The following is a 27918-nucleotide window of genomic DNA, read 5'->3' as shown; positions in this document are numbered from 1 at the left end:
TAATTGCAACACCAACAACCAGTAAAGAACCACTTCACAGCCAGCATGTGTGCTTGTGAAGACCTTTCAGGGTAGGGTCCTAGTTTTTAAGTTATACTGGTTAGTATATTTACATGCCAAAAGCTAAAAGGATGGGTCAGGTAAAAATATCATAAAGCCACTTTTATAATGAATTAAGTACTTTTTAATGTGAATGGTCAAAAGAAAAGATACAGGTGGACTGTTAGTGCTAAATACATATAAAGGATGCTTGTGAAAGAATGGAATGCTAAAATGCTGTGAGATCTTTTCTTCAAATGATGGGCTTGCCAGTTCTGATGTTCTGAGCACACTCTCTTCCCAAATTTACTGCTTGCAGCAAAGATCCAGTGGCATCATCAAATCCTAACAGGGTAACCATTGGTGATGCAAATCCATAAAGGGCTGCCAGAGCCACACTCAGGGGCCAAGCAAAACAAACCAACACAGCCAACCAGATGATACTCCACAGAAGACAGCAGTAGTGAGTTGTGGGTGGTGGTGCTGGGCTGGCATAATAAAGAAACAAAAAGATTTCAGTCAGAAGCATTTTAAAATACATTTCTACACTGAAATCATGTAGCATTTTTTTCTTTTTTCTTAAAATGCTCCAGCAATGAAGTTTTTCTCAGGGTCCACACAATACCCATCCCTATCAAAATGCCATCCCATATTTCCTTCCCATTTAATCTGGGTTTACTATTTCCCAGGGATGGACAAATCTGTCAGTCTCAGTGTCTCCTTTTTCTAGTTTTGAGCTCAGTTCTCCACATTTCTATGTCAGCTGGCAAATTATTTTTCTTCATTAAAAGTCCTCATTAATTTTTTTCACAATTTTAGTTCAAATTCTTCCTGCTATGCACATTTTTGTGTGCAATTTTCCTGATATATATGTTTTTGCAACCAATTTCCCAAAATATAATGCATTTTTGAATGTCACTTTCAAAAATATGTGCATTTCTATTCACACTGTCCCTAATATAACATTTGTATAGACATTATTTGGTTGAAGAACTGCACCCCCAAATTCAGACAACTGCAAACTTCGAGGGATAATTGTGTTTTGGTTTGCTTATTGCTTTAGGAAGTACGAATTAGGAAGCTCTGTATTAAAATGTAAACTAAATCTAATTTCTTCCCCACCCCTGCCACTTAAACATGTTTCACTAGTTGGCATGAAAATGGCAGGTTCTCTTCTTGTGTTTCTCACTTCCTGGATTTTCTGCAGAAATGGTAAATCTGGATTAAATGGGGAAATAATGTAGGATGGCATTTTGATGATGACAATGTCACATGGACACTGCACAAAGCTTGCATCCACAAGCAGCACCAAACCTACTAGAATCTGCCATGTGGAAATGCTCAATGTCTCCAACAGAAGCTGGTTCTACAAAAAGATATCAACCCTCCCCTTTTACCAGTGTGGAGCCAAATCTATTACCAGTGTGGAGCCAAATCTTGTTGCTTTTGGCACAGTCCACACAATACTATAATGTATTGTAAAATATGTCCTCTTATGCACACACTAAAATCCACTTTGGTATTGATCAATTAAAGCATCAATAAGCAAATTGCCCATCTCAACTGATGATGTCTTTGCAAGAGTTTAAGTTGCAGTGGTTAGATTATTTATATAGTGGCGATGGTTAAAATGGCGGATAGGTAAAAATATCATGAAACCAATTTTATAGTGAAATAATAACTTTTTAATATAGATGGTTGAAAAAGAAGAATTACAGATCAGCACTCGTGATAAGATACAGGTAAAGGGAAGGGACACCTAATGCTGCGAGATCTTTTCTTCAAGCAATAGGCCTGCCCATTCTGACGTTCTGAGCACACTCTCGTCCCACATGTACTGCTTGTAGCAGAGACTCACTGATATCATCAAGTCCTATTAGGGTAATCATGGGTGATACAAATCCATAAAGGGCTGCCATAGCCACACTCAAGGGCCAAGCAAAAGCCACCAGCACCACCAGCCAGATGATACTCCACAGAAGGCAGCAGCAGTCCATTCTACCAGCTGGCGGCTGTGGGGTGCTGACACAATAAAGAAACAAAAATATTTCAGTTTGAAGCATCTTAAAGTACATTTCTACTGTGATTTCACATAGGGGGGAAACAGGTTTTCCAACCAAGAATACGCTAACATATTATCAAGCAGATGAACTGCTTTTCCAGCAGATTCAGACAATTCAAAGCTAGGATTCCTTTTGTAGTCTGCAATAATCTGATTTAAAGAAGTGACTTCTTGATAGATCATCAGTGTTTTGCTTCCATGAATTCCAACTGCCTTGTCCCTCCCTCCATGTTTTATTTTAATTATATTTACATCCCATATTTTTTCCTAGGAGTTCAGGTTGGTACATATGATTTTTCCTTCTGTCCATATTACTCTCAGAACAATCCTGTGAGAACAGTTAGGCTGAGACAAAGTGGTCATCATTGCCATGTGATCTTCATAGCTGAGTGGAAATGTGAAGCCACAGCCACAGCAATCCTTCTCTGATACTCTAACCCTGCATCACACAGGTATATGTGAAATATATGGGCTAGGAAGAGGACTAGCGGCATTCACTTGACACAAGTGGTAAACTGTGTTTGGGCCCAGGTCTCTTCCCAACTCTTATAATGCTTCCTGGGCTGCCACAGGTAAAGTTCAGTTCTGCATTGCCAAGGCAACCAGGGACTGCGCTCAGCTGTCGCAGTAGCTCCTTCCCATCTCTGTTTCTTGGTGGCTCCATCTTCTTCTGGATCAGGGCACCTGTCCCATTTGGCAACTCAAGGGTCGAGAAAAAGTTTAAAGAGCCTCTGTAAGGCCATGCCCTGGACACATTATCTAGGAATGCCACCAAGCTGAATGTAGCTCAGGGTTGCAGAATGTCTGCTTATAAGGGTCAGTTCTGGCAGAGACTCTGACAAGCTTCAGAGTTTGGCTCGTGATAATAAAGGGGCTGTGCAGAGGATTGTCTCCATAAAAAAAGATGGGCCTAGATCGTTCCTTTTCCATTTTAAGGAGGGCATAATCACGCAACATCAGGGAAGACCCCACATTCAGATAACAATGTTCACTTGTCTACTGCTCCTTGAAGTGAGCAGGGTCCTACCATGTGGGCAGGGTAAGGTGTGGAGAGGAGTCTGGCTAAGGGTGCAATATCATTACTAAGGTGTGTGGGGGGGGGGAGAAAGGGTAAATTGATTATTATGCTTGAAGATGTTTCTAGGAACTGATTTCCCTTTATGTCCCCATTGTCTGGATTTGCTGGGGTGCTAAGAAGCAGTGCAGGCAACATTCTGAACAGTGAATTGTTGTCCTAGAGAAAGTATGTTTGTGCAGTTAAACCAGCCCTTGTCTTGTGAGAGATAGAAATGTGTGCTTCCCCAGGTGACATGATCTCTCAAGACCTACCAGTTCAAGAATTCTAAGGTGGCCACTAGATACTTTAACCCCACCCATCCCCCACAAAAAAGAGGACACTTATTTGCATCAAAATTGCATATGGTGATATATATTTACAGATGCAAATTCTTAAATAATTGCAATCATTTAAACAGAAAAAGAGTACATCTTACCCAAATGGGCAAGACTGTGAATGTGTTGTATATAAGTTCAAGGTCTCTGCTGCTTTCCCTTGATATGGTTCTTTGGACAATACAATCCTTCAGAAAGAAGTCACTAAAGAACTGGAAAGTAGGGCAGAAGGCCACTCTACAGTGTTCCTTGTGCACAGACAGAAAGGCAGGACAAATTGCCATAATAATAAGGGTCACTCATCAAAAAGACCAATAAGAGCCAGTGTTGCTATAGCCTGCCATCATTCGCTAGCGGGGCAAGAATGGCTAAACCACCTATTTTGTTTTGTTTTTAGATATTTCATGATTGTGCAGTGGGAAAATGCTTGTGTTCATATTGATTCATTAGAACAAAACAAAATAAAAGCCTAACTGTTTTAAATATATATATTAATGTTTTCATTACAGCTACACATTATTTTCTTTTAAAAAACACTAAATAATATCATAAAAGACATTTGCTTGTGAAATATATAACAAAGAAGAACCAATCAAGCAAAGTTTTCCAAGCAGATACACCTTTTGCCATCATCCTTGATGAAACATTGACAGGATATTTATTTATTTATTTTGGACCAGCCAAAAGTTACAAAATAGTCAGCTAAGGGTTGTTGAACTCTTCTTCAAGCCAGATTTTTTTTTTAATTAAGCAAAAAGAGTGTGGTGTTTTTTGGGACATGGTTTACTTTCAGATATGTGGAAGATGTAATTTTAGAATTTTTAAATATAAACTTTTCTTTCCTGTGAGTAAAGAAATTCTATGTATTGGATGGAATCATTGTGTGTGTCTAGGAGGGGACCCACATTACAATTGTGTACTGAGCTCTCCAAAATGATGCTTGGGTCATGGCAGTGAGGGGTTTGAAAAGGAGAGTGGGGGAGGTAGATGTGACCCTGAGATTCAGTCCTAATCTCTCTCTGTGAGACAACTATGGCTAGTTGCCCACCTACTGCAGCATCCTCTTCTCACAGTGTCCAACCAGATGACTATGGGAAACCTGCAAGAAAGACTTCATAGCAGCACTCTTCCGATATCTTTCCCATGAATGGAATTCAAATGTACAAGGGTAAATAAATACCTGTATCCAACAAGAAATGCTGCTGTTATGAGCAAGCTGTTCTGTGCAGGATTTATTTGTTTATTAAAGCCATTTCCTTGAATTTTATCAATATTAAGCCAAAATAACCTTTTCTATCATTGAACCAAGAAAGGCACACAAAATACTGGAAGATACCAAATAGTTTTAACTAGTATTTTATCTTCTTGACCATTCTTCAAGTTATGTTCCTTTTACATCTTGGACACCATGCTCAGCATACACACACATCATTATGCATTTTTAGAAGATTTTTGCTCCTGCTCTTTCCATAGCACATTCTCATAGAATCATAGAATTGTAGATTTGGGAGAGGGACTGCGAGGGGTCACCTAGTCCAACCCTTTGCGTCGCAGGAACCTTTTGCCCAACATGAAGATCGAACCGACAATCCTGAGATAAAGAGTCTCATGCTCTATTGACTAACTGAACACAGTGAGACTCATTTCTTAGTAGACATGCACAGCTTTATATAGGCTACTCATTATTTCTCCCTTTGCTTAAACATATTTCAGAAATGGGATCCAGGTAATGAGAGTCATAGCCCAATTCTATGCATGATGAAGGTAATTAAGAATGTAAGAGAAACCTCTGCTGGATCAAGCCGGTGCCCCATCCTGTCCTCACAGTGACCTATCAGATGCCTGTGGCAAACCCACACACAGGACTCAAGCACAAGAACACTCTCCCTGTCTGCAGTTTCCAGCAACTGGTATTCAGAAAGCTGTTGCCAACTGTGGAGGCTGAGCACAGCCATCATGACTAGTAGGCACTGCTAGCATTACCCTCCATGTATTGGTCTACTTACTTCACTGACACTTTCTCCCAGCTCATAGGATTGCAGATTTTGATCTACAGTTTATATCACAAATTCTGCCATTTCCTCTAGTAATCCAGGTAACGTGCAACATGTAACTTGTCTAGAAGTACTAAGATAAGAACTTTATTTATATTCTATATACATTGCAAATTATACAGTCTCAAAATGTTTTGAAGCCCCATAGAAGTCAGCTAAAAATGAGAAACTCGTTTTCCTCTCCAGCTGCTTAGGTTTCCATCAGTGCAATCTGATATATGTCTACTCAGAAATAAACCTCATTGAGTTCAACGGGACTTACCCCAGGTACATATGGATAGAATTGCAGTTCAAGGCACATTTGCCATATATAGCTCTTTGCCAGGAGGTATTAGTAGAGCTTACTCCTGAATAAACATGCATAAATTGGCACTTTAAATCCTGAAGACATGGCATTCTGATTTGTCTTTAAATTGCTTGGAATATGGTACTTACCTTCTTGCCTGAAATATATTGTTAGATTAGCATTAACACATCGTTCTGTACATGAAATGGAATGCATTAAATGTGGAGATTCTGTACCAAAACTAAGAGCCTATACCTTGGAGGAGGTTCAGGTTCCTTAGGCAGGAGTGATTCAGCAGCAGCTGATTTTGGCTCGGTAATGTCCTCATATGGGTCTCCTTCCTCTTCTCCTTCATCATAAGCAGACATTGCTTATCAAGCACGCTCCTTTCAAATCTGCTATTAGTGTAACCAAATTAAAAGCAGTGTTAGTTCCAGATGAAAATAAGCTTTGAACCTTTAAAAACATACTATTGCTATCCGTCAGAACATTCCTGCAAATGAAATTAGATTGTGAGAGGGCTCATGTAGTTGTGGTTTATACAAACACATCAACCATGTTATCTGCATCCTTTCTATCCCCTTTCCCTGCTTAGCATTGCTTCATGATAAATAGACACTATCCTTCTTGACCAAGCAACCCACACTATTTCTTGATAGTTTTCTTTGGGGGGGGGGTTTAGTCAATGTGAATTATGGAGTGGAAAGAATTGACACTGCATTGTTTGATAGCCAGTGAATTCTTGTAACTGGCATGATATCTGGGCTATTGCAATGTTTTGTACAAGAGGCTGCTTTTGGTGATGGTTTGAAGATGACCGTTTACTTTGCTTGGGGGTGGGCAGGGGTGGCTGGTTGTAGCCCCCCACTGTCCCCAAGGGGTGAAAGCCAGCTAGACCTCTCACAGCCAGCAGCTTGGGCTGGCAGGATAACCACCCACCCTGGAATTTTGAACTGCTTAATCATGGGGTGGAGCCTGGCTGGCAGATGGGAGTCAGGAAGTCTTTACTCTGGTCCGCCTCAGAATAAAAGCTGGCTGCACCTGGGTCACTCCAGTTAAGGACCATGATGGTCACATGAACAATGCCACATCAAGTCTGACCCTAGGTAAGGGGGAAGCCATCCTTCTGCAGGAGCAAGGCGCTTGAAAAACTCCCAGATTATACTCCTAAACAATCTTTCTGGGCTGTCTTGCCAAGATGGGACTCAAGAGGCATGGAGTTAACTTTGCTTGGATCCTTTTTGAATGGTCGGGGGACTTGACCTTTGGGATGACTTAGGGTTCTATTTTGTCCCCTGACATCTTTTTGACCAGATTTCTTTTGACATCCCTGTGAAACTGCTGTAAGAAGTCATCTGGAGCCTTGGGTTAAAATGTCAACTATGTGGATGACACATAACTCTACCGTTCATTTACATCTACCAAATCCAGGAGACTGAAAATTCTGAATGGAGGCATTTTGGGATGGATCATGAGGGCAAAGAAGTTGAAACCTGAGCCAGGTATGATGGAAGTATGTGGGTTGGCAAGCCAATTTAGGCAGTGGTTTGCAATTGGTTTTAAATGGTGTTTCATTCCCTATGAAAACCCAAGTTTAGTAATTTTGGGGGGTTCCCTGTCCCCCACCCCCCAGCCTTTTTCATTTTTCCATTTAGGTCCTTATGGGGGGAAAGGATACACACACAAAATGGCAGAGTAGTTATAGGGCTTCACATCTCTCTGTGTTACCTCTCTGCCTTGCTAATGTTGAAATAAAATGTTGGGACTATATTCCTTCAAGCTTATGGTTCCCTAAGCAACTACAACATTCATGCTTGCTGGTCTTTACAGTTTACCAGGTTACTAAATCTCACCTGGTCACTGCTGGAAACAGGGTTACTATATCTATTATGAAGGGCACAACAGACTTGCAGACCACTTTGCCACTATTTGTTCTTATTCTTTACTCGCCCATTTAACTCAAAGTACATTTCTCATCAAATAAATAAATGGCTTACCTCGTATATATATAAATATCCCACAATTCTCTTTTGAAATGGCTCATTTAGTTTTCAGGTGTTCACTGTGATCTGAAGACATCAGCAGGCTTTTGAAGAGAAGGACTTTACAAAAAAAAATCCAGGCATCCCCTCATAGAATGCTTACAGGCTGCTCAAAGCATCATTGTTTCTAAGTAACCAGTATGATGTCACACTTAGGGGAATCTAAAAGACTAGAGTACCACTCCCCTTCTCCTGTTCAGCCTTACTAGGGCACCTGCTCATGACAGATCAGAATAGGTAATTATGTAAGATGGGGACTAAAACTGAGAGTAATGTGTGTAACTGAGGTGTGGTGTGTATGTGTGCATTATGTTACCTAAACATCTTTCTGCTGCCAAATATTTGGAGGGGGTTAAGGTAGGGGCAGGCCTTATAACCCCTCTTTCTCCTTCCCCAAACACCCCCCAATTTTAGCCAAATCAACACAGTAGCTGAGGGAAGCTGGTACAAAAAGAAAGGATGTCTGGAGCCCTCTGTCTTCTCTATAATCTAAGCACGGTCTTGAGAGTTATTTTATTCACATGAACACTGGGTGTTGTTGGACTCAACTCTCATCAGCCCCTGCCAGCACAACCAATGACTGGGGATAACTGGAGTTGTAGTCCAACATCTGGAGGGCCAAAGATTTCCTATCTGTGCCTTACTCTGCAATGTCATTGACTTTTTAGAGTGGGCTGTGTCTCTTTTCCAGGGGCGCTTGGACAAACCTCCAGTCATGGGTGACTTTGGGCCAGTTCCCATCTCTCAGCTTAACCTACTCATAGAGTTGCTGTGAGGGTAGAGTGGGGAGCGGGAGAGCCATGTACAGAGCCTGGAGTCATTCAGAGGGGAAGTGTGATATAAATTGAACAATAAATAAATAAAAATATGTAGTGGAAATTTCAGTATGTCATTTGACTTCTGTAAATTAGATTAACACAGTCCATTAAGACATTAAGACTTCATGCTCTCTTAAGCTGTCCTGAAATTCTGTTTCCCTAATGGTTTGTTTATAATGATATACTTTCACATTTATTTATTTAATAAGTTTTTTTCCCCAGTTGCATTTGTCATTTCAAATAATCTCTTTTTTTTTGTACCTAAAGCTTATTGATGAATATCAGACCAATTAAAATGAGAATACGTGCTTATATTTCCAAAGGAATGTGAATTGCACCCAGACTAAATGTTTTTTCTAATAGAGATCACGCCTATTGTCCAAAAGAAGAAATATACTGCTACATGCAATCTATTATCTGTCTAACCTTTTGATGTTTCTTTTTGAGAACAATCAGAAGAGGGTTAAGACTGCTGGAATGGTTGCACTATGCCTTCCTTTTGCAACTTCAGTATCTACACTATACTTTAAAAATAGTGGTATACTACTTTCAACAGTCGTGGCTCCCCACAAAGAATCCTGGGAGCTGTAGTTTGTTAAGGGTGTTAAGATTTAGGAGGAGAATCTTATTTCCTTCACTCAGTTATAATCCCCATAGTGGTTTATCAGTCAATCCCTCTTCCCAGGAAACTCTGGGAACTGTAGCTCAGTAAGAGGAATAGGAGCATCCTAAAAACTCTCAGCACCATTAACTAGTTCCCAGGATTCTTTGTGGGGAAGTCATGAGTTTAAAGTGGTATGATAGTGCTTTAATTGTGCTTTTCAGTGACAGGGCAGAGAAAGGAGAAAAGTTGTTAAGTATTTAAATATTTATAAACTGCACTTTCATATAAAGTATAAAGGTAGTATATACAGTTCCCCTGTGTTAGCATGGAGGTAGAATTAATGACATTAATTGTTTTGAGAACAGCTGCATTAATCTTGGAATGCACATGCAGACTGAAGTGATGCCTGATGGGAGGTCAAATGTAATAGAACTACCTCTACGGTAAGCATGTTGTACTATCAGGATGCATAAAATGGAACACTACCGTTGGATAAGCAGGCTTTGATAGGGTCCAATAATATAGTTTATCAGCTTATATGTGATACCTTTTCCTAGACAATCAGAAGCTTGCAAAAGTTAACCATGCTTTACAATTTCAAATTATGTGTTCTGTCATGTGAGGCTCTCCTTGAAGATAGTCTGGAGGCTGCAGTCCAAAACCTGCAGCAATGTCCAAAAAGCCCTAGCCTTCCTTTTGGCAAGCATAGGCAAATGAAAACACACTGCTGCTCAACTGTGCTAGCTACTCAGACATTTTCAGACAATATTCAAAGTGATGTTGAGAACTTTAAACCCCACTGTCACCTGAAGACTACATCAGATATCACCTCTCCCCATATAGGCCCATCTATCTGCTGAGGTCAACTTCAAAAATTCTGCTTCAGGTTCCCTTAGTTTGGTTATTAGTTTGGAGTATTAGAACTTCTGCAACAAGAAGCAGAGCTTTCTCTGTATTGCATTAATGTTATATTAAGGAACAATTCCTACAGATTGTATATGTAAGTTTATCTCCAGCTTTAGAAATTTGCATAAGCCTCACATTTTTGTGAAGGCGTATGGATTGGAGAATCTTGTGGAGGTTTGGTTGTTATATTGTTTCAGGTTCTTCTTTTTGTTGTGCTGTTCTGGTGATAGGGAGCCCTCCAGCTGGTGCCTGACATACAACTCCCATCAGCCCCAGCCAGCATCATCAATGATCAGGGAAAATGGGAGCTGGAGTCCAGTGAAACCTGGACAGCCACAGATTCCTCATCCCACCCCCTTTGTGATTATAGTTTTTATATAAGAATTTATATAATTGCTTTTAAACTATGTTGGGTGCTACCTTGAGCACTGCAATTTTGCTTTATCAAAATATTATAAATAAGATACAATATGTTATGAAATATCCCAATTCCTATTTTAGCAGGAGCATAAGCTAGAATAACCATTGTTTGTTCTAAGAGGTCAACAGACTGGATGACAAATAAGGAAGAAACTCTCCTCTGCAGCTTAGCAAGGGACACAGAAAATATAAGAGACAATCTGATAACATTAACCATGATCTGACATAGATAATGGCTTCTGAGCTGATTATCTTGTGTATAAATGTGTTCCTCCTAGATAAATAGAATGTAGGATTTATCAGCAACAACAGTAATATGAATTTAAAATACAGTGTGCACAAACAGAAAGTTCAGGTAGTTTTATTATGTGTTATGGTGTTAGCATACCTAAATAATTACATTATAGAGAACCAAAACAAAAACAATGGCTTCTAAAGCATATTCACAACCAAGTATAATAAACAATTAATACAGATTGATTTATACATTAGTAACTGTATACAGAGATGCAAAATTCGCTTTAGTGAGAGACACAATTTTAAACCTTAGATAATTTGTGGCACAAAGCAAAAAACAGAAAACCAGAGAAATACAAATCTCATAACTCTCTCTCTTTCTGATTAGATATTTACAAGCTGTTTGCACCCAAGTTTCTGAACATTCACAGTTTGAGAATCTGAGGTTCTGATTCAGATCTCTCCAGTTGCAGTGCATTACAGACAAATGCAATATACATAGGAACTGCAGTTTCAAGTACAATTTGGGAACTTTATACTTTACTGATGAAAACCAAATATTCATATAAAACCTCATTGCCACTGGACAACAATACATGCTGGGTAATTATGGCAGTCTCGTTGTTAACAGAGAGGTTTTCCACTGCGTACATTAGTAGCACACACTTTCCCCACATTCACCCCCTTCAACAAAACTTCACCAACATCATCTAGACCTATCAAAGTAGTTAAAGGAACTATAAATCCATACAGTCCTCCTAAGAATATGCTTATGGGCCATCCAATAAAGTACAGTATGACGAACCAAATTATTCCCCAGATGACACAGTGACAATCCATCTTCACCCTAGTAACACAATTAGTTGAGTTAATTCAGTAAGTTTTGATACAGAGGCATTTTATTTACTAGACTGTCAGATTACAGATTAAATTTCCTTTAATATTTCAGCATCCCTACAAAAATACACAGAACTATAAAGGAATGTGTTGCAAATAAAATCCAATTATCAAAACATGAAAATTGAAAGTGTAAATATATAGTTTTTGTATATGGACATAATGGAAATTGGCATGTAGACAGTCAACTACTTTAATAAAGCTAGGATATTATGAAACAGGGATTTTTTTTTGTATACACTCACATTAGGAGGGCATACATCACCAATAGACAATAGTACCTAAAACCACTTTTATGCTGTTTATTAGCTGGTTAAAGGAGAACAAAGACTGCTCCTCATGTTTATTTTTACTTTTATTTTCAAAATACAAGATTGCATTTGAATAATACTAGGCATAATACAACTTGTCTAAGAAGTGATATACAAGCTCTTTCCAAGGGACGAAAATAAAAGCATTTCACTCCACAGCTCAACACAACTTGATTCCTACAAGTTTCAAATGCAGTGTGGGTGGGCTTCTGGTTTAAAATGGGCTTCTATAGATAGCTGTGTTATTATTTCATTGGTTATGCCTTTGGGGTCTGCTATCATGCAGAGTTGCCATACGTCTAGGAATCTCAAACATGTACTCTTTTTGGGGAGCTACATGCTAATCTGGGGGATTTTTACAATTTAAAGCAAATGTGCTTGTTTGGGGGGGTTAATTTTTATGTGTGCGTGCTGGCAACTTGGGTTCAGGCTCAGGCTTGGGTGTGGGCAACCTAGGCTCTATCTCTGTCTTGGGCTCTGGCACAGGCAACCCACTCTCTGGCTCTGGCTCAGATTGTTCAGGTTTGGCAGACGGCTGGGGGATGAGTGGGCAATTGCTGTCCGGATTTTTACCTCTGGAAATATGGCAACCCTGCTCTCATGATGCTGTTTATTAGCTGGTTAAAGGAGAACAAAGACTGCTCCTCATATTTATTTTTACTTTTATTTTCAAAATACAAGATTGCATTTGAACAATACTAGGCATAATATAACTTGTCTAAGAAGTGATATACAAGCTCTTTCCAAGGGACGAAAATGTGGTTTAGACCTTCAGTATTGTGGCGCATAAATTTATATTTTCTTAGTACACCTGTGATTATACATAAGACCACATTTAGAAATGATTACTGCATAGGAAGACCCATAATTATGAAAGCATTTCGAAAGCAAGCATATATAACTATAAAGGTAAAGGGACCCCTGACCATTAAGTCCAGTCGCAGAGGACTCTGGGGTTGCGGCGCTTATCATTTTACTGGCCGAGGGAGCCAGTGTTTGTCCGCAGACAGCTTCCGGGTCATGTGGCCAGCATGACTAAGCCACTTCTGGCGAACCAGAGCAGTGCACGGAAACGACATTTACCTTCCCGCCAGAGCAGTACCTATTTATCTACTTGCACTTTGACGTGCTTCGAACTGCTAGGTTGGCAGGAGCACGGACCGAGCAATGGGAGCTCAACCCGTTGCAGGGATTCGAACCGCCGACCTTCTGATCGCCAAGCCCTAGGCTCTGTGGTTTAGACCACAGCGCCACCCGCGTCCCCATATATAACTATACCTTTTCATAATAATAATAATAATAATAATAATAATAATAATTTATTTATACCCCACCCATCTGGCTGGGCTTCCCCAGCCACTCTGGGTAGCTTCCAACAAAATATTAAAATACAGTAATCCTAGAGTTACTTTTTTAGAAGGAGTCAATTTAACAAACTCTTCTTGATGCCAGCTCAGATATCTAATAACAGAATCCAAAAAGTGTTACTTCAGTCCAGGAACAACATTAACTTTTGCAACTATGGAACATTATATCCAATGTTTGGCTATCTTTGAATCTGGCCTGGAAGTTAATTGACAATCCACATTGTTTTTTCATCAGGGCAACCAAGGCTTATTTAGGCCTGAACCCAAACATAGGTCCAGATAATCTGTTTCATCCAAGAGCACTTGCAATTGCTGCACTGAAACCTTCTCAATCACCTTCCTTAAAAGGGGGTATTTGTGACTTTGTGGTAGTTGTCACAAACTGATATGTCCAGGTGTGCTTGTATTTTCAAGCGTGGTTGAATCACTGCCACTTTCAAGGTGGCCAGGACCACACCCTACTGCAAGGATGTGTTGACCACACCCTTGATCCATCTGGTCATACCTCCTTGGCAAACTTTAATAAGAGAGTCAAGGGTTGAGGAAACAAATTGTTGGCCACACTGTTGCAAGCACCTCATCCATATCTTCAAGCCAAATATATGGAAACAGATTCCATGGTGTTACAGCAGATGTTGCACTGTACACCTCATCTGAGACTTCAGTGAATGTGGATGTGGTGTCAAGATTATTAATTAACTTGAAGATTCCAATCTGGATGAAAAGGCCAGATTTAGATATAATTATTTTAAAGAATAATATACATGAATGAAATCTTTAGGCAGCTTTATCATCATGAACCTAAGCCAGAAATCCAAGGATATATTCATAAGAATGTATTTACTTCAATGAAAGATACATTCTGGAAAATCTGAGTAACTTAACCTGGTTGTCTCCTATGGAGATATGAAAGGTCTGGGGAGGGGGGATAGAGGCCGTGTGTGTGTGTGTGTGTGTGTGTGTGTGTATGGGCAGACTGATTTCTATGAAATACGCTAACAGATAAGATCAAGCATAATTTTTTTAATACCTTTGTTGCAAGAAGGCATAAACTGTAGTGGACTCTCAACAATCACTAACTTTTTTATTATTTATTATCTAAATGTCTCTGTTCTTCCTAATGAATCCCACTACCAACTCACTTCTTTGCTCTCTGAGAATATCTGATTCAGCACAGATGACACTTGTCTCAAAAAAGAAACAATTACTACCACTGCTGGTGATGATTGAAATATGTACTTAGTAAGGAAAATGTGATTTATTTATTAAAATAGGAAAAAAGATAACCAGCAGATAAAGTTAAATGGTCCAGTAATAAAATAAAGTATTCTGCTTAGCTGTTAAGTGCAAATAATAATAATCACCCCAAACTTACCTTTATGTTGTATGGAATTGTTGATTATAATGGCTTTTGAAAATTGGCCTTATTTTTCCAAGCAGTTACTAAAATAGAAGTAAACAAGCAAGCTAAGGCAACATCCACAAGCAAAATACCAGAAGTATCTTACAAATATGTTTCTTTCTCCTCATGCAAGTCAGCTGATTTGACCAGCAAGGCTATGCTAAGCAAAATGAGGTCATACACTGTGGCAACAGAAAGAAATATAATATTCATTAGTTTTCAAGCATTTCTAGTTGTAAGAAATGTTATGGAAATGTCTGGGAAAATGCTGGCAACTACGTAAGAATTAGGTACACACACACACAAAAGCATTGTTCTTAGTTATTTGAGTTTGTCTCCCGTATTCATGTAAAAATACACATCTCTTTTCTCCATTCTCAGTAACACCCCATATCCATCTCATTCTCCCTTGTCGTCATTTTCATGCTCTAGAAGTTAGTAGCTGCAGCTGAATTGAACGCATGACAAATCCCGAATTCAGTCCCCATCATGTTCACAAGAAGCAAAAGCAAAGGAAGAAAAGGAATACTTCCCTCCCCTCCTCTGTTTAAAGGCTTAATTCCCCGATACTTTCACTATTTGTGTGGATAGTGGATAGAAGCAGGGCCCGTTATTTCTCTCATGAAGGAGCCTCTGTACGCTGAGATATTGAGATGTTCCAGAGGAAAATAAAGTTCTACTGGACTCCTGTGCTCAACAATGCAAAGAGCAAGTACACTGAATAATAAAGAGTCTTTGCCATCCTGGTTAATTGCTTATATTTTTGTTTCTATCATATTTTTGCAAACAGCTCTCTTCCCCGAGTAAATTATTTTGTGTCGCCTTCTCCCTTCTCTTCAAATCCCATTGCCTCAAAGACAGGCCTTTGTTTAATTCTCCTCTTGCCCGGCAACCGAGGAGTCTCTCACAAATCATACCTGTCAAGGCATCCTCCATCTTACCTGTCCAAAGCTTGTGTTAAAGTCAGGCGCTTTTGTAACGAGCTTTTGCTTTATTTGCTTATTATTATTATTATTTTACCTCAGGTAAACACACAAAGAAGCTGATTCTGTAGAGAATTCCTGCCCTCAAAGAGAACATGTGGTAGGCTGTGTACAGGCTACAGCTATGAAGGACGTTCCTTCCCTCAAAAGATTCTGGGCCCTGTCGTTTAGCCCTCACAGAGTCACAATGGTGCGTTTCTCTTGGCTCTGCCAATTCAAAAGTTTGTGGCTATAAATACGAAGGGCTGCAGGGACAATGGAGACTGGGTTGCCTATCCTCCACAGTAAAGCTTATTAAGCCGGTGCAGGAGGACATTAGTATTTGTAACGGGCTCAAAGTGTTGCTAAATCAAACACAGGCCGTCATTTAGAGTCAATACAGAGGCTGCTGCCTTTACCCTGAAGAAACAACAGGCCTCCCCTCAGACAAGACTGAAGCAGGCCACAGGCCCTGTCTCACTCACTTATCTTAGGCCTCAGCTAAACATCCTTGTTTTGGAAATATTCCTAACCATTTGGCTGATCCTGGATACAAGGCTAGAATTTGAACCAAGAATTTAGGTTTTTAATTCTCTCTTCCTCTCTGCAGTCTCCTCATAGTTTTGGTTCAGACCACATGGTGCAATTTTAAGAACAACTACTCTCTCTCCCCGCCCCCTCTCTGTTTTGCTCAGTTTTTTTCAGGGGAAATGGTTGCAAAAAATAGCTTTGTAATTCCACACACACACACACACACACACACACACACACTCAATGTCATAGAGTATATATAATACCTCTCCAAAAGTGAAAGGGAAATGAAATTTAGGCTCACAAACATATACGCAGGAACAGGCCACATCATTTATATCAATTGTGGAGGAGGAGTGGAGGAGTTTGGATTTGATATCCCGCTTTATCACTACCCGAAGGAGTCTCAAAGCGGCCAACATTCTCCTTTCCCTTCCTCCCCCACAACAAACACTCTGTGAGGTGAGTGGGGCTGAGAGACTTCAGAGAAGTGTGACTGGCCCAAGGTCACCCAGCAGCTGCATGTGGAGGAGCAGAGACGCGAACCCGGTTCACCAGATTACAAGTCTTAACCACTACACCACACTGGCCATGGGTACAAATTAGGCCCTCAGTGATTTGATTCAGACTGCAATCCTTTGCACACTTACTTGAGTAAAAACTGTTGATGATAGGATATACTTATGAGAAATTATGCATAGGATTGCACTGTTGGGCTATGGTGCTAATACTATAGAAGGCAATCCCATTGAAACAAATTTGGCTTCCTCCAAAGAAGATTCAGGATTGGAGTGTTATACATTATGAAACACAGTATGAATTCCTTGTTTCATTTTTTTGAAACCCACTTCATTCTCCGATTCCTAGTGTTTCTATGCTGCTGCTGCAAATGATGATGATATTAGTATCAAAGAACAGAGAGGGGAAAATAATGTGATAGCTAAAATAATACTTCTGTTGCAAGAGGGGAGAGAGAACTGCCTCCTAAAACATTTTTTTCTGTTTGAAAAATTGCTGTTTAACATTCACTGTCCCCCTCTTTGAACAGCCCTCAGCAGCTGAAAGTTAAAAACTGCTTTACTCTATGCTTATTTGCAGTATCTTTCCAGGAAGTTGTTAAACTGCCAGAGGTCACCTACACTGGGAAGAAAGTCAAGAGAGAGTCCAACCATACCGACAACATATTTGTCAGCAATCAGGGCAAGCTCAAACTTGCGGCTTCACTATCCTTCTATTACAGAATAGCATAAGAAGGTTGCAGAACTGCACATTTCAGTCAGAAAATGCACTCACGCCTTGGCAGTAACATTCCAGTTTAGTGTTTTAAACCTGCTCTCACTCTACCACAGAGAAGCTGGAATGAAAAAGCACTGTAGAAAGATATTCTAGTGCTCTCTCTTTAAAGATCCTAGAACGCAGCTTGTGTTTGTCAGCATGGCTGAGTTCCAGGAAGGTTTTGCTGCAATGTCATTGACAAAGTCTTGACTCCAGAAGTTCTTTATAAAGGCATGCAAGTGAAAGATAGGGAAATATTTTCCAAAGCACTCATAAAAAGGATTGTGTGAATAGAGAATAGAACAGAATGTTTCTGAGAGGCAATTTGCACCCTCACATCTGGCAGTGTGTTCATATATCCTCAATTTGTGCCTCAGTAGGGACCCCAAATTAAGAATCCATTTCTTCTAATTAACTCTTTTACTACACCTGTTTTTTATGAGATGCTTCCACCAAATTCAGTCTCAGAAATTTACAGAGTCAGGTCTGCCACTCATTACATATCCTATGTCAGGTGCATATTGGGAATGGCAAAGACCAAGACTTTGAACATATGAAGTGCCTGACTCCTTTTCGCTCCTGGATGAAATAATGTTTCCGAAATCTAAACTGGGAGGGTGAGTTTGCGTAAAGCAGCTCCAGAACATAAGCAGAGTGCAAAGCAAAACACAAATAACAACAACAACAATTTATTATTTGTACCCCAACAACAACAACTTATTGTTGTATACCCATCTGGCTGGGTTTCCCCAGATTATCACACCCACTAGAATTCCCAGGTGCTCCTTATTCTAGTGAGCACATCACAATCCATTTGAATATCAAAGGGGTTCCAAATTCTAAATTTCATAGTACTTTAACCGTAATATGTTGACATGGCAATGATAGTGTCCTGTTTTAAATGTAGGTGGCTTGTCTACATCTTCTGTGCTTCTTGTGGAGGCATATACTATCTGTCACCCCATACTATCTGAATTAGGCGGAAGATGAGGTGATAGACTTGTACCTGGAGCTAGAAATGGACTGGCTGTGTGTTTCAAGTTCCTAAGTCTGCTATGTGATGAGGCAGCCTGTTTTGTATGGGACTGCACTTAACTGGAAAGACAACATGCGGCCTTAGTAAACTGCCTACTTTCCAGCTATGACTGGTTCACCACTGTGTTGCCTCCTGTTCAGAGCGGTCTTGGACACTTAACTCATGTTTTGTTAACACCTGGATTAGACTATTTAGAGGTGCAGAATATGGAAGCCAGGATAATGTCTGATATTGAGGGAGGACCCCAAGGGCAGTGGCGTAGTGTGGGTTGTCAGCACCCGGGGCAAGGCAAGTAATTTGCGCCCCCTAACCCATGGATTTGCGCCCCCTAACCCGTGGATTTGCCCTAACCCCCAGATGTTGCGCCCGGTGCGGCGGGCCCCCCCTGCACCCCCCACGCTACGCCACTGCCCAAGGGCCACAAAAATTGATAGTATATCGCTTTAAGAAAATGCTATATTGCTTTGAGAAAAAGCTCTGAAACTGTTAATGCTAAAGCTTTGAAACTGCTGAGAATGCAAAAGGCCTTTCCCATGGGAAGAGAAGCAGCTAACATTTTTATCACAGAACACACGCAGCTAAACACACAGGTTTACAAAGCACAATAGCTCTGTGTAAGACAATGTATTCCTATATGAAGGCCATAACAGACACAGTGGGAATCAAAGCCTAGTCAGCAGAAACAGTCAGTGCTTATTGCGCGAGCATACTAAGCTGAAATGTATCCAACAATTAGGATGGGGTAATGTGAAATACTTCTATACATATGATTGGATGAAATTAAAGGGCTTTGTGTAGAAACTTATAAACCCAACCCAAGTCGTCCATGACTGGACCTAACGGTCAGAGGTACCTTTACCTTTACCTTTAAACTCTTAAAAGAAGCTATATGCCTTATCAGATTCTAAGTGATAGATTAAATGAAGATTTGCTGCTTTACTTCTCAATAAGACTTTACTACAGTTCTGTATTCACAAAATGCTTAAAAACTGGTATATCAGTGGACTACAAGTTATGTTAAATGTGTAATTTGGTAATATGTGATTTATTTACTTTTGGAAACTTCTTAGCCACCTTTCAAAGCACAAAAAATTCCAAAGTGGTGTAAAAATATGAAATAATGTCATTTTAAGGTACTAAAATAGAAAGATATAGAAAGATATGTATAACCATTTAATCTCAAGCTAGCAATCCCATTATAAAATACAAAACCCTAACTCACAGCCATTAAAAACAACATACATTAACAGAACCATTAACTCCTAATTAAAAGCAAACTGCAATAACTGTTTTTTAGGACCAACCTGAAAGGAAACAGGCAGGAAGCCAATTGTACCAAAGAGGAGGCATGAGGGAGGCAGTAACAAAAATGCAAAAGAACAGGGGGTGGATCTTGAAGGTATCATTGGTTAGCTATTTGAAGGGAGCACGAAATTGAATTTCTCATTCTCTTAGAAGCGAATGGATTCAGTGGGTCATCTAAAAGCATGCTGGCTGGGCCTGATGTCATGCCAACCTCATCCTCTGTCCCCCGATAAATAGCCTGTTGCGCCATTGGAACAACATACAGGTGTTAAGGTAACAACTGGATATATTCCAAACTGTGTGTGCAAGAGGCTTCAGCATCGACTCCAGCAAAAATGCCACCTTCTTTAAAACATGTAGGCATACGCAATGGGGGTGGGAGATAAGCACATTTGCATGCTCATAGGAAGCCACCCACTGTTCCTCGGGTTTTCTTACTAATAAGTCTACATCAGCAAACTTACTCTCTTCATCTAAAAAATTATAGTAACATTCTTTATAGTAAGGCTGGGAGAGAGATGAGTCAGAAGGAGCAGCTGTTGTCAACGCCTCCTTTTATTGCATAGTTTAGGCTGACAGGATGCCAGTGGGTGAATGTTGTATGAGTAGGGAGTAATTTAGGACAAATGGCTCACCAATGAAATTTGACCTGCATTTATAATTGAGACGAGATGAAGGCATAGTATACGCATTACTAAAAATATTGAAAGGTAAGGTGGAGATACAACAGGGAAGACCAGAATCTCCCCCAAATTAATCTGTTTAGATCCATTAGTATTTATAACTGAATGAATATAGTTCAGTGAGTAGTTATCAAGGATGAATATTATAGTTAGGAGTCCCACAAAAAAAGAAAAAGATAGCAACAGCAGAGATTATTGTCAACCTGGCTGCACTTTTTCAGGTTATAATGCAACATGGCAGCAGTTAAAAGGGCAAGTTCTCCCGCTGTGACAATTTGACTTCTCTTTAAAGGGTCACAGGAGAGTGAACAGTCATTAAACCATTTTTACAATCCCTTGATTTTCAGCCATCTGTAAGTTACACAGGCTGCAACAGGACCAAAAGACGAAGGCTGCTGCTCTAGCTGAAGGTTGTGTGGAATTCAGTTAAGCTTTCTGCCATTAGAATGAGGAAAACTATGGGGGGGATTAAAGATAGAGACATACGTCATATTGACAGGAATTAATTTTGGCAAAACATGGCTAACAGGCAAAACAATTACCATCTATCCCATGCATGCATAGCACTTAACAGATTTTTTTTCATGCAAATTCAGTTATTAGTCATGCTAATGCTTACCTGCTAATTACATTCCCAGATAAAAACTGCTTGTGACACTCTAGAAATACCCATTAAGAATACCTCTCCGGTGCTAATATGTGGTGCACATAAGGATGCATACCCATCTATCTACTTTATATTTTAGAAAATGGTCTGTCTGCCTTCTGTGTGTGTGGACCCCGCTCAAGATAGCATTGCCAAACTCAGCATGAGGGTTTGTGAGGTTGGGGCAGCAGCCTTCATCAATGATTGGACACTATCCACCATTTTGTATCAAGAAGGCAATCTAAAAAAATCATATTGGTGTGACTTTGCCCATTTTGGGGCATAGGTTTGGTCACCTCTCCAGATATCACTGTCAAACTCAGCATGAAGGTTCCTGAGGTTGGAGTGGCAGACTTTGTTGCCATTTGGAAGCCAGGTGCCAGTTTGAATCAAGATGGTGGACCGAAGTTTGACTTTGGTGTGACTTCACCTGGGTTTTGGAGTGAAGAGTCCAAACTCAAAAATTACACCATCCATTTAAAAATCACAAAACTTTATTGGTGTCTACAAATTCCCAGACAGCACCGGGCACTCTCCACTGGTATTATATATGCCATATATGTGAAAAGAACACACACCATTGATGTTCTATCTTGAAAAGGGACAGTGGAGAAGTTATTCTTCCCCAGCCTTGGGTCCTCCACATGTTGGACTACAACTTCCAGAATCCTTGACCATTGCCCATGCTGGCTCGGATGATGGATGCTGTTGTTCACATCTTTTTATTATTAAAATAGGTAAGTAAAATATATAGCATGATAGTCAACATTAGGCCTACTCAGAGTAGGCCCATTAAAGTTAATGAACACGACTAACTTAGGTTCATTAATTTCAGCAGGTCTCTTCTGAGTAGGAGCTAGATAAATACAACCTGCAATACCCAAGCATGTTCAGAACTGGAGTAAAGGGAGCTCAAAAAGCCAATTACATACGTCAGCACTATTTTTTTTTAAATTTTTTATTAAAGATTTTCTTGTTTTACAGAAGTATGTGTAATGTCTCTCGTATTTTTCCCATGTAACATTTTTACAAATCAGTTTCATTTGTTGAGACATTAGGAAGAAAAGGGGTGGAGGGGGGGAGATGGGTGGGGGTGGGGTCAGGTGGTGATGTTTCTATTTTGCTTAATGTATGTAGGGTTTGGTGTCAGCGTTGCTCGTGCTGTTCACTTGTGTTCCTTTGGTGGTGAGAGAGGTTGGGGTTGGCCTTGGGTGTGGTTGTTTGTTTGTGATTGGCTGTGGTGATCTTTGTTTTCGTGTGTGAGTGGGGTGGGTGGGTGTTTTGGATCAGGTTAGCCATATTGATTTGTATGCTGTTGGTGGATTATTGTCATTGTCTTGTTGGGCTGTGTATGTGATAAAGGGGAGCCATACCGGGGTAAAGGCATCTTCTTCTGTTTGTCCCCGTGTCAGTTTCAGTTTATTGGTTAATTTTTCTAGTAGGGCTGTTTCCCATACTATTTGGTACCATTGGTCCATGCTTACTCCTGACAGGTCTCTCCAGTGTCTGGTTATGGTGTTTCTGGCTGCTGAAAGTAGGTGGGTTATCACTATTGTGGACTAGGAGAACATCTAGCATTGTGCTGAGAAGTGCATGTTTAAAGGAAGCTTTTCAAGGGATCCAGCAGGGTGCATCACCTCCATGAGGGACAGCCTCAGGGTAGCATTTCTTAAACAGCAGCCATTCACTTACATAGAAGAAAGTAAAACAGCAGTAAAAGGGACCCCTCTGGGGTGAAAACTACATTTGCTTCTTATCCACCAAGAAATTATCACCGACGTAGTGCACCAGTCCTTGGGTATATTTACTTTATTTAAAATTTCTTAACCTCTCATGCCAACAAGGCAACTTCAGTTAGGGTATCTGTTGCTGTTAACGCTTCACTTTAAGAAAGTCCCTTTTAAACAGTTTGCCCTGCCACCAGAACACTCTTAGAAATGCTAAAAAGGAGCACTCCCTCCTCACAGTCCATTCCTTTCCCTGTACAGTAATTAGTAAACATTCCATGTCCCCAGACTATCAATCTAAAAATAGCTCTCCTGACAACAGAGATGTCAAATTTAAGCAGCAGGATGCTGAAGCGCCTTGCGACGCATAACAGGACTGCTCCAACGCGGCTGCTTGGTAATTCAGGAATTTATAGCTGATAAATGGGCCCTGTCACATTTATCTCCAGTAAAGATTGACGTGCCAAGACTTTTATTATCAGTTTCCCACCTGGATGGTGCATAGTTCCCCATAATCTGAATACCATGGTTGATAGAACATCGATGACCGGGCCAGTTTTCAATTTTAGGATCCATCTTTGGATATTCTATATAGCAGATGATGTACCTATAAAACACTTAATAAAATTTTCTGTTTCCAAGTGGTGTCTCTGGGCACTTTTCCCATATGCCTCACAAGTTATGCCCACTTTACCAGCTTGACAAATGCCAGTGCAGGCACCTTCACACAGCTCAGTGTCCCCAAAACATGTCCAAGAGCTGGCCCCCACACTTTAAGAGGTACCAATTGCCAAAGGAATCTGCAAAATATCACCAGCTGCTTATTGCACTCATTTGGGCCATGTACTCTTGCTATTGAGACTCTTATCCCGGCACCAGGTTAAAGTATGAGCAAAAATATCTCAAGTTGCTTCATTAAATACATACAAACTACCAGCAGCTGTTCCTGCCAGTGTTGGGATTTATTAAAAAAAAAAACCAGCAGAAATAAGTTGTTAGATACTAGAATATTTTTAGAAAATAGGTTAGAAAGCAGACGATCCTTAGCTGAGCTGGTCACATGTTGCCTGAAGGCCTTGTACCATTCATCCCTGATTAAACATATGAATGTTAGTTTATGAAACTGTATCACAGTGTCTCTAAGCTGTGCACCATTAGGTCTCTCTCAGTGACAGGTTAAAAAGCTGCAGTTTATTTTTGTGCATGGTGGAACCTATGGAACCACATATTTCCCAAGCAATTTTATTTTCTTCTGGCAAGGCAATTCAAGAATGTAAATGAATAAGTGTCTAAATTAGCAAGTGTAGATTCTGTGCAATTTACAATGCAAGGAAGACTGAGAACAAATTGATTCTCATTAGCGGAAGATATCTCTATCCTATATCTGATGTTGTGAGGGAAAAAAATATTATGCTTATTTTTGTATGCGGATAAACTGCACCACCAGAGGCAAAGCTAATGGAATATATCTAATATAGCTTGAAGATTGAATGCTATTTTAATGATCTATATCTTTTTGTAAAGCAATCCTATTGGCAACTTTACAAGCAAATATACAACATTGGCAGCAAAGAAGGTGAAATTCGGATGATAGTTAACTTTGAAACATACTGCTTGTCCAGAGGATTTATAGATGTAAAATGATCTGCCAAGATGATTTCTCTCAGCTGTAAATTTGGAAATTTAAAGAAGGATATTCAATTGAAAATGATTCTAGAACACCTACTCTGGTAGAATTTTACTGATCTATTTAACATTTTGCCTGTGAAATCAAAATCAAAGGCATATTTGCTTTTTTCACATTTATTCTACCGTTACTCCCGCTAGCTACAAACCAAAGTGTTGCAAGACACCATGTTGTCAATAGAGTCATGAACCTCACAAGGCAAATGTAATTATTAGATTTTGGATTTTTGTTTAGTTTTCTTTTGATGTAGCAGAACTATCACCAGCTATCTAGAAAATCCAATAAAAAAACTGCAAATAGTGTTTTTTTTTTAATAGTTCCGAGTCACTAAAACATATAACTATGAGCTTATGGCTGGCAAGATGCTGGACTGGATGGGCCAAGAGCCTTACCCAGCAGGGTTTATGTTCTTATAACGTCATCCCTCCCTCAAGCTAAAGAAACAATTAATATGTCTTCGATTATAAACAGGTCATGTGATAAAACTTCCTGGGGTGTACCACTTCAGATGCAAATACTGTACAGGACATGACTGCAAGCTTTTCCAAATAAAAGACTCCATTGCTAGCAGAAAAATGGGGCAACCCTGAGCTAAGTTGTACAATTTCTGGTGTTCTTTTCCAAAGCATCAAATCAGGATAAGGACTAAATATTGTGGTCTATGCTCACCCCAGCTATCTACATTGTATTTGATTAAAGAAAATACTTGACTGGAAATCTCTCCAAATTGAACTTTATAGTATCAAAAAAGGGGAGTTACACAAAGGATTGATAAAAAAACCCACTTTACTAAATACACAATACAAGTATAAAAACCTCCTTTGCTAACGATTTGTTAGTCATAAATGATACTTAAAAGTATCATTAATATTTACTCTTGGTTAACAGTTGCTTGTTTTACCGACTAACACGTTTCGTGGATATACATATGATTGGTCATCTCTGTGTGTCCGCTTGAAAAAGAAAAGTTCATTTCTCTGTGCCATCTTCAGTTTCACTGTCTTCACTATCACTGTCTCTTCCAGGATGCTCAGGCATTTTCCGATGCTCCTCCTCAATTTCCTCTGCTTCCTTTTGTTTCTCATTGAAAACTTTCTCTTCTGCAGTTTCCATTGGTGTGGGTTTGACTTCAGTTTCTGTTTCCATTTCAAGATCTTTGCTCTGAACTTCTTCACTTTCCTGAGATTGAAGTGTTTCGATTTCTTCAACAAGTGTTGGAGGAGGCAGCAAGTTTTGCTAGTAAGAAAATTAAACAATTCATTATGAAAATGCCTGCTTTTTGTTTTATGAACAGACCCATATTTGGATGCAATTCAGGACAATCTAGTCATCCTAAATCAGAAGACTTCAATACAATTCAATAATATACTAGCATGTGAATACAGGTGTTGCTGCTCAAGAATCCATGTGTACTGCTTGCTGACTGTAATTACAATTAATCTACTTAATAGCTGTCATTGGTTATAAGATATGTAATAAAATATTCTTTGACGTGAGATTCTACAAGTGAGAGATGCAATTTTAAAAAGGCTAGCTACAAATGAGGTGATTCACAGAAGTCTTATAAAGTCTTATAAAGGAATCTGATTATTAAAAGAATATTGAAGAATTATTGGAGAACAGGTGAAGTCCCTGCAGTCTGGAGGTGGGAAAATGTTGTCCCCATCTTTTTTTAAAAAGGGGGGGAGAACACCTTGGTAACTACTGACTGGTCCTAGAATGGATAATTAAATGGTTGGTTTGTGAGCACTTAGAAAGAAAGGATGCTGTGATTACGAAGACTCAGCATGGGTTTCTAAAAAAACAAGTCTCATTTCTTTTTTGATTGAGTGGATCAGGGGAATGCTGTGGACATAGTGTTTCTTGATTTCCTTAAGGCTTTTGACAAAGTCCCCCATGATATTCTTGCAGAGAAGCTGGTAAAATGTGGGCTGGAAAAGAAACTGTTAGATGGATTTGTAGCTGGTTGACTGACCAAACCAAAAGAGTATTCACTAATGGTTTCTCATCATACTAGGAAGAAGTGACAAGTGGAGCGCTGCAGGGTTCTGTCCTGGGCCTATTGCTGTTCAGCATTTTAATAAATGACTTTGATTAAGAAATCATTGGATTTCCAGATGATGCCTAACTGGGATGGGTAGCTAATGCCGCAGTAGACAAGACTTCCGGTTAGCGCCAGCGCGTAATGGCGGATCTCCCCCGGAGCTCCGGGAGAGATCTGCTTCGTGGGTTCGGGTCCTGCCAGCTACGGCGGAGCGGGGACCCTCAAAAATCACAGGCACGTAGCCTGTGAACCGGAGACTCGGCGGGCACCTTTGCGCCCCCCCGACGCTGTGAAATAGCCTTTTTAAAGGCTGCGGATCAGCGGAGGGTGTGTGGAGCGGTGCCAAGAGTCGTTTTCACCCAGCCTGCGAAGCGAAGCTGCGTCGCCATTAGCGGAGAGCGCTGATTTCTTCCGGTGATTTCGGACTAAAAAGAACAACTATCCGTGAGTAGGATTGACCTCTAAAACATAATTGGACATTAAAATTAAAGAAATTGGGCACCGAGACGGACAAGCATCAAAAAGGAAGTCTGCTTTCCGTTCTGTAGCAAGATCAAAGCGAAAGACATTTAAGCTGTAACTGTTTGAAAAAAGAGCTGTGGGAACTAAGGAATCCACCACCAAGCAAAGAACTCCCTCCCCGAAGGCAGGAGGGGGGGAAAGAAGATTTTAAAGTGTTTGCCTGCCAATTCAAAAGAATTTGAGCTATTTACCACTGCTCTTATACCTGGGGATCGGACTGCCGGAGAAAAGGAACCGGCTAAGGACTGTTGCTATAAGAAGGTAAAAAAGTATCTTTAATTGACTTTGGCTACTCTCAACCTGAAGTATTTACTTTGTTACATAGTAAAGTTACTTGCAGGAGATTACTGTTTTGGATCCTTCAGAAAGAGAAAAGAATAATTGAAAGGAACTAGGAGGACTTTTGTTCTCTTCTGGAGAGTGGGGGACTAATTTGAAGGAAAAGAATTGACTTTACGCCCTCTAGAGGATTTATAAATTGTTTCAACAACAAGTGGAATTTAAAGCTTGAGAACTTTTGTCTGACAGCTTAAGAGTGTGGGAATGACCTTGACTAAAAGACTTTGTTATGGCAGATGGTAAGGAGAAAGAGGATTCACAAGAAACAACCTTGAGATCTGGCAGACAATACAAAGTGGATCCTTCCATGCAAAGAAGGGCTTC

General features: G+C 40.0%; 1 protein-coding gene and 3 long non-coding RNA genes across 6 annotated transcripts in view; 1 reads left to right on the top strand and 3 right to left on the bottom strand.

Annotated features, from left to right (window-relative positions):
- Positions 1–161: 161 nt before the first annotated feature.
- On the bottom strand, positions 162–7982 carry LOC310766239. 2 transcript variants are annotated; one of them, XR_014549969.1, is made up of 3 exons: positions 7831–7982; positions 6089–6231; positions 162–527 (listed from the first exon to the last, which is right to left on the bottom strand). It is a non-coding gene; the product is annotated as an uncharacterized lncRNA (long non-coding RNA). The 2 variants fall into 2 exon arrangements; XR_014549970.1 differs by lacking the exon at positions 162–527 and adding an exon at positions 1702–2061.
- Positions 7983–8014: 32 nt separating this feature from the next.
- On the top strand, positions 8015–15583 carry LOC310766346. The gene is made up of 2 exons (XR_014550086.1): positions 8015–8112; positions 15270–15583. It is a non-coding gene; the product is annotated as an uncharacterized lncRNA (long non-coding RNA).
- On the bottom strand, positions 10969–16866 carry LOC310766234. 2 transcript variants are annotated; one of them, XR_014549967.1, is made up of 3 exons: positions 16597–16866; positions 14811–14878; positions 10969–11707 (listed from the first exon to the last, which is right to left on the bottom strand). It is a non-coding gene; the product is annotated as an uncharacterized lncRNA (long non-coding RNA). The 2 variants fall into 2 exon arrangements; XR_014549968.1 differs by lacking the exon at positions 16597–16866 and adding an exon at positions 15858–16212.
- An 8540-nt stretch (positions 16867–25406) lies between these two features.
- Positions 25407–27918, bottom strand: part of AQR (aquarius intron-binding spliceosomal factor) — a 55961-nt gene continuing 53449 nt past the window's right edge. Inside the window, exon 35 of the mRNA XM_083610681.1 lies at positions 25407–25925. Within this exon, the coding sequence (XP_083466807.1) occupies positions 25659–25925 (267 nt within the window). The 3' untranslated portion in view covers positions 25407–25658. The remainder of the gene's footprint in view (positions 25926–27918) is intronic.

This window comes from Podarcis filfolensis, assembly GCF_964270895.1.
Source record: "Podarcis filfolensis genome assembly, chromosome: 1".
In the NCBI taxonomy this organism is placed as follows: Eukaryota; Metazoa; Chordata; class Lepidosauria; order Squamata; family Lacertidae; genus Podarcis; species Podarcis filfolensis.
Note: the sequence above shows the minus strand (reverse complement) of the source record. Positions and strands in the feature narration are given on the sequence as shown.